This window comes from Musa acuminata, chromosome BXJ2-2 (genome assembly GCF_036884655.1).
Source record: "Musa acuminata AAA Group cultivar baxijiao chromosome BXJ2-2, Cavendish_Baxijiao_AAA, whole genome shotgun sequence".
NCBI classification, from domain to species: Eukaryota; Viridiplantae; Streptophyta; class Magnoliopsida; order Zingiberales; family Musaceae; genus Musa; species Musa acuminata.
In genome coordinates this window covers 29151892-29159321 of record NC_088339.1, presented here as the reverse complement: position 1 = coordinate 29159321, position 7430 = coordinate 29151892, and the positions used below count along the sequence as shown (strand labels likewise).

The 7430-nt window shown below is 38.4% G+C and overlaps 1 protein-coding gene across 2 annotated transcripts; it reads left to right on the top strand.

The window, feature by feature from the left end:
• The first annotated feature begins 849 nt into the window (after positions 1–849).
• On the top strand, positions 850–4484 carry LOC103975542 (alpha-1,3-arabinosyltransferase XAT2). Of its 2 annotated transcripts, XM_065096469.1 has the most exons (4): positions 850–1161; positions 1259–1336; positions 2386–2454; positions 3149–4484. In XM_065096469.1, the coding sequence occupies exons 1-4, from the start codon at positions 1032–1034 to the stop codon at positions 4333–4335; spliced, it is 1464 nt and encodes a 487-aa protein (XP_064952541.1). In that variant the 5' UTR covers positions 850–1031; the 3' UTR covers positions 4336–4484. The 2 variants fall into 2 exon arrangements, with proteins under 2 accessions (XP_064952541.1, XP_009388809.2); XM_009390534.3 differs by lacking the exon at positions 2386–2454 and having other exon boundaries at positions 855–1161.
• The last annotated feature ends 2946 nt before the right edge of the window (positions 4485–7430 follow it).

The following is a 7430-nucleotide window of genomic DNA, read 5'->3' as shown; positions in this document are numbered from 1 at the left end:
CTTTGGTATATTCTTAGTCGTCGTCATAGCCGGCAATAGTTTAATGAAGTAGTTATTATTATTATTATTATTATTATAAAACTTTAATATATATATATATATATCGAAGATATTAGTTATCTTTATTAAAAATTCTATTTTTTAATATCTAATTAAAAATTTATTTTCACCACAAATCCATTATAATGAAAATATAAGGGGAAGAAGAAGGGATTATGTTGGGCTCCACGAAGCCTCTGCAGAAGCCTGTCTCGCCCATCGAAGCCCAACTACGATCCGGCAACAAAGACTACATTTGGGCCTATTTGGTCCATGGATGAGACCAACAACCCCTACCCAATCAATCAATGAAAATAAGGCATACACTGCGATTGAGACGGTGGGTCAACTAATTCGCATCGGCAAATCTCACGAGTGACTTGCCCAGTCAAGACATTTGATGGGGCCCAGACCACTTCCCGCTGGACCCCAGTACGAATCTCGTAAGCGCTTGGGATACTTATTGGTATACCTACACGTTGTGATGGTCTCAGCAGCAGCATTAATGTAACGCTGAACAATAATTGATCGTGACTTGTCACCTCGATCACGTAATCGTCTAAAATAGTCACTCGCCACCGACACCGCGTCCTGGCCTGCGCAACTTTGTCGCCGTCCGCTCTGCCGCTGGCTTTCGTCGAGAGACGTGCGAGGTCTTGATGGACGGAGATGACGACCAGTAACCATCAACCATTTTCTAGCATGCAGTTTAGTCAACTCTGGAGGAAAAGTCCAAACACGTTTCCCGAAATCTAAAGAACAATGTCACTCTCGCCCACCAAATCCTTTTCCTAGAAATATTTCGTCAACACAGGAATAACGTCATCAGAAAAGTTCTTCCCAACTGATGCGTGGTGCATCACCAGAAGAGCGCTTGAGCTCCATTATTGAGCAGGTCAGCCGTTTGCCCCCCACCCACCTTCACCCAACCCTTCTTTGAGAAGATGGGAAGTTCCTGCAGATAATTGCAGTGGCCAGAAGATACATCGGAGATGGCGAAGCATAAGAGCCCCAGCCGAGGAGAACCCCAAAGGCTCAGGTCGGCGCTGCTTGGAGGATGCTTTCTGCTGTCGATGATCCTTCTTGTGGTGTACACCAGCTATGTTGTTTCCTTCTCCAACCGTGAGTTGTTCTGATCCTGTACTCGTAGATGTTCGTGCCGTGGACTGCTGAGTTCATCGTCTTGCTAATTTTCCCCCAATCTTATTTGGTTGTGTAGTGACCTTCTGGCGTTCAAATCAAGCGGCTCCTCCTGTTCCCAAGGAAGAACACAAGATCACAGCTTCTGATCCAGCAGGTAAGCCTATTTTCGCTGGCCTTCTTGAATCTGAGATGATTGTTGCAGAAACTCTTCTAATCGGCCACGAATTTTCTTGCCACTCAACATAAAAAAACACTTGCTTTTAGAGATTCGTGAACACCTACAATCGATTCGACAGTAAGGATCAGAGAGGGCAAGAACACCTCAAAGGGAGGTCAATAGGAAAGCAGTAGTAGATGGGAAGAGGGAAAAGAAGAAAGGGTGAGATTACACAGGGAAATTATCTGGAAATAAGATAATTGAGAGAGAAGTAGGAGAAAGAATAGTCTTGTAGACGTAGAGAAAAGCAAGCTACATATGTAAGGATGAATACCTTCTGTACTCGTATTAGACTTTCAACTTCCAATGGACTGCAATCGTTGGTTTCTTTTTATTTCTGAAGCCGATTCTTCATGTTTTTCTGAATGCACTACAAAAAGTTGGAGTCCGGTGGTAGAATCCCAATTTGATTTTAGGATCAATTCCATCTGTTATCCATGATGTCCGATCCTCATGCAAACTAGGAATGGAGAAGAACAGACGCGTTGATAGAATGCAGGTGGATTTGAGGTTCCTGGAATTGGCAGCATCTCAAGGTAGAATTTTTTGTTGATATCTGCAGACTATATGTAGCTGAAAAGATTTGAGAAACATACGACAAATAGGAAGAGCTCACATTGATAGCTTCCTTGTGCATTGTCGTCTATTGTTAATGGCAAACAGGAAGATTACTCAATCACCCTGATAGAACACCAAGAAAAGAAGTAAATATTCTGCTTTAGCAAGTTGACGCATCGTAAATTCAAGGATTTCTTCTCGACGGGCATCGGTAACCAACTAGTTCCTCAGTGCATACTCACAATCACCAACCACCATTAGCTCAAGTCTTTCAAGATTGTGAATCCACTCTCAATCTTCGTTATACATATACTTTTCAATCTCTTAGAGAAAGTCCATTTCTATCTGCTTTTATTTCAATGTCTTTATCAAGTTCATTTCTATTTGATTTACCTTAGTGCTTAATCCTTCTTATGGAATGTTCATAGAGGGACAAGGACCAAATATACAAGAAATGTCAAGGTTTAGCATTAAAGATAATGAATTGGTCACAAAAGGTGCCTCAATTTTAGATAAGTACATCATTTGTGTCTGTTTTTGCTTGCCTAACGATATGGCACTTACATTTTATTATTCTTTCTTGGGCTAGAAAATCAATTCCATTAATTCTGCATTACATGGAATTAAAGGTGTATACTTGTGAAGTGCAACTAAAAATACACTAGACGTTTTTGTTCTCCTTGTAGCAACAAGTCCAAATAATTGAATGCTTGTTGACTTCATAAATAGAAGCTGATGTAAGTTTGGGATGACTAATATAGAATTAATGTACACTATTTCCTGGATTATTATAGGAAACCTATTGCTGGTGAAAGATGATAATCCTCGATGTTATTCTGCTATATATATGTTAGTCTTATTAATGCTTCTTTCGTTAGTCTTAATTTGCACGAAAGATGTAGATTTTCTTGTAATTATAAAGCCTTGTGTTTCTCTTTTACAAATCCTTACTAAAGACAAAGTGAATTATCACCTTTGTTTCTGAAAATAAATAGAAAGTTCAGACACAATTTTCATGTCAAAGAAAATATACACACTGAAAATTGTCCAGTTATTGAGACAATTTCATAAAGCTAAATTAATATTTTTGAAATTTAGCTTTTTCCTCGGAAGAGAAGTGGATGAACTCCAGATCTAGGAATTGAAATTAAACATGTTTGTTGTATTTAAAGCTTATAATTTTTTGTGCAGAGACAAGGCCCCAAAAGGAGAAACTTCCAAGAAATCCCTTTTGTGATTTTTCAGATAGAAGGAATGATTATTGTGAGATGGAGGGTGATATTAGGATCCATGGAAACTCTTCCTCCATCGTCTTTGTTACTTCCTCAAATACAAATGGTACAAACATACAAGAATCATGGCAGTTGAAGCCTCATCCTCGGAAAGGAGATGCTAGAGCGATGGCTCGCGTCACTGAAATGTCAGTGAAAACTTTGTCTCCTCATGGTGCTCCTAAATGTGCCATACGTAGCACAGTTCCGGCAATAGTCTTCTCAACTGGTGGTTATATGGGGAACTTCTTCCATGACTTCACTGATATACTTATCCCTATCTTTACAACATCCCAACAGTTCAACGGGGAAGTTCAGTTTCTAATAAGTGAGATTCTTCCAATATGGAATGACAAGTATCGAAAACTACTAAAACCGCTCACTAATTATGAGATCATTGACTTCAACCAGGACCATACAGTTCGCTGCTATCCTCGTGTTATCGTGGGTCTTAAATTCCACAAGGAGATGAGCATTGAGCCCTCAAGGTCCCCTTACGGTCTCTCAATGGTTGATTTTGGAAGGCATGTCAGAAAATCTTTTGCATTGGAGCGTGACACCACGATTAAACTGGGACCAGATCAAGATAAGAAGCCTAGAATCCTAATTATTGCAAGGAAGTGGACGAGAATATTTGCCAATGTCGATGAAATAGTTCGGAAAGTGGAAGAGATGGGCTTTGAACCTGTTGTTGCAGAGGCGAAGTATGACTTGGCTGAATTTGCGCGCATAGTTAACTCATGTGATGTGATGCTGGGAGTTCACGGCGCCGGGCTAACTAATCTTGTCTTCCTTCCAACCAATGCAGTGGTGATCCAAGTTATTCCTCTGGGTGGATTGGAGGGGATAAGTTGGATTGACTTTGGATTGGCTACCATAAGCATGAAGATGCACTACTTGCAGTATATGATAAGTCTAGAAGAGAGCACACTGACAGAGCAGTTTTCTAGAGGTGATCCAGTGCTCTCCGATCAGAAGGAAGCTTACCGAAAACATGGGTGGGATCGAATGATCGAGCTGTACTTTTTCAAACAGGGTGTGAAGCTCGATACAGAGAGGTTCAGCAGTACTTTACTGCATGCCCTTGAGCTTCTTCGTCAACGGTAGATAGCGGCACCAGTTTCGTCAACGGTAGATAGCGGCACCAGTTTGAAGCTACTCGCCTTGATTAATTCGCATTGTATTTTTCTTAATAAGATTAAACAAACATGAAGTTCCCCCAGTGCTTTCCAGGAAAATAGAGTGTGTGTTCTTTATTCTCTTACTTCATTTGCGGTTGCATCAGAAAGTCATTTTTATTTACATATACTTATTTTGTTTTGGTTTTTCCGAATTGTCAAAGATCCAACCAGGACATAATATATTTACGACAATCATATTTACTTGAATCTATTGTATATTTTTTATGTCGCACTTGGCGTGCATCAAGCATATTGTTCGATTCTTTACAACAATAGAACTATTTTCTTCCCTTGTTCCTTTTCTCTTTATAAGAACTCAAGGATTTTATTTCGTTATACGGATTAAACATGCCATCACCAGTGGAAACGTTCTCTTTTCAGATTTGCAAATCATCAAATGGGATGATTAGATCGTTTCTTTGTGAAGTTATACAAGACACATAATTTGTGATAGATGAAGCTCGTAATTCCACACTTCAAAATGTGAGTTGTATATGTGCTCAAGCGAGAGTAATCTGCCATAAGGACCGGAGAAGGAGAAGAAGCCAAACCTTCTACTTGCTGCCAGCATTGTCAATCAGATCGTTGCAGAATGGCATCAGTGATGAGGAGAGCACTCTGACACAACAATGTCTAATAAATGACACTCTGTTTTTGGCAATTCATACGCTCGGATGAGCTATTAATGGCCTCACCTGAACAGGTTTGGACCTTTCTTGCTCAAAACCTCGTGTGTGTGTATATATATACATATATATATATATATACATATATATATATATATATACATATATATATATATATATATATATATATATATATATGTGTGTGTATATTATTTAATAATAATAATTTTATTAGTTTGGATAAAATAAATATAAGTTTTTTTTTTAATTAATAAAGTATAATTTTAGCCAAAAGAAAAAGAGAAGAAATTTCCAGCAATTTCATCCTCGAGAGTCATAGGAAACGAACGATGCATTTCAATAGTTCATTCGTGGGATCTGATGATGGGTGGGACCCAATTCACCGGCTTTGGCGGGCCGCACGCATTGAATGCCTCGCCCTTTGTCCTTCTGATTAGTCTTCGCAGAGGAGCTTTGTGTTTAATGGCTTTGGCTATTCTCGATGTGACTTTGTGCGACGAGCTGCTGTCAGCTTTCATTCCGTAGGCAATAATGGCTGCTTCGATTGTTGGTGTTGCTATTCCTGATTCGGTGGCAAGTCTTCGGTGGACAGCGAGCAGTTGATGTGGACCCTCAAACAACTCATTTCTCACACCCACACATATACCGGTATTCGGCAACTTTGGCCAAATTCGATGTTTCTCTCATTTCTGACCTTTTGTTGCATATTTAATTTTCCACTTTATTCACATTGTGATTGATTTTATTCGAGTTTGTGTTGATGTTTGTTTGTCGGGAAGCGAAAACATCGATATCAAATAAAAAAAATTGATATAAAATTTATGTGCTTCGATATTTCTCATATATGTCTAAAAGTAACTTAAAATAAAAAAAAATCAATTGACTTAATCTAAATTCAACTATGAATCTCTTTACGAATACATTCTCTAATGATAGATACCATGAAAAAATGGGAGAGAAGACTTTGATATCAAAAGCAAAGAAAAAAAAAAAAGATTAATAGTAAACACAAACCTAAGGGAGTATTTATATGATTTGATGATCCTCATCTATATAGGTCCATGAAAATTAAAATATATTGTGTCAATCACAAAATTAAAATATAATCCCTTTATATATACATTACATCATATAAATAATAATTGAGAGAGTCAATGTTGTAAGATTTATATGGTTCGATGCTCCTCACCGACATCCATGAAGAAAATCTAAGATCTTCACTAGATGAAATCGAGATATAAATGCATTCAGTCGATCACAATCAGAACATGTAAATCTTAAAAATATTTTTTTTCATCCTCTCTAGACTTACTATAGAGATATACAAGTATTTAAAGTATTCACTCGCGTCCCCATTAGAAATTTAAGATGCATGTGTTATTTATGCAAAATTCAAATCCTAATTTCAAAAAATAATTCACACAAAAAAAGTCCTATGGTTGAATTCCTTACGTCGATTCTATGAATCTAAAAGAATATGTCAACCCCTCGATGTTATCGTCGTCGTCGGTCGTTACTTATTGTCTGTGTATGACAATTTTATTCTCGGGATGTGATCGAGTCTGATGGCAGGTGAAGCACATTATCAACGATAAGCAAAAAAGAAACATATAATCGATGGATGAATGGATACCTAAAATGGGCAGAATCGAAAACATTGAAATCCACGAGTCCTTCTCGATCCCACCACAGAGGAAAAAGATCGAATAGCTTACGTGCGGAAATGGGTGACTCATATACCCGCCAATGGCTTCCGGTCGGAAACCACTTGCATGACAGCTTGAGCGGTGACGACGTCGACGACGACCGATACGAGAGCAGCCTCGATAACTTCGGCATCTTCTTATATTGGTCCGATCTCCTACCAAACCATCTGCTTTCAGATTAGATGACCGGTTGAGGATTCGACAAATTCTTCGGCCTTTGCCGAACGGACGAACCTCACAGCACGCGGCAAAAAGATGTGCCGACGAATTGACTTGCCGAACACGGTTTCCCGGAGACATTTGTGCCACAGCAAAGTCAAAAGTAAGCGACCATCATCGGCCTATTGGTATGATCAGTAAGGAATTGTTTCTTTGGCATACTCGTTTTTATTAGTTTTAGAATATGTCAGTTCTAAAAATCACCTATTATGATAAGAGAGATCTAACGGACTTACGAGTCATTGATTCTCGTACTCATCCTCTTCAATCAATGTGGGACTAAATAATCTTATCAAATGTATATTAACTTACGAAACATGATTTTCCGGAGATATTTGTGTCACAGCAAAGTCAAAAATAAGTGACGTTAAGAATATTCATGTTTAAATGTATATTAACTTTGACCCATTTGATTCCAACTTATTCATAATCGATTTAAAATCTCAACA

Bases quoted from the DNA above. Each gene is read 5' to 3' on its own strand.
- LOC103975542 (XM_065096469.1), top strand. From the start codon at position 1,032: ATGGCGAAGCATAAGAGCCCCAGCCGAGGAGAACCCCAAAGGCTCAGG. The intron at 1,162-1,258 runs GTGAGTTGTTCT...TTGGTTGTGTAG, and splicing joins TGTTGTTTCCTTCTCCAACC to TGACCTTCTGGCGTTCAAAT. The intron at 2,455-3,148 runs GTGCCTCAATTT...TTTTTTGTGCAG, and splicing joins TAATGAATTGGTCACAAAAG to AGACAAGGCCCCAAAAGGAG.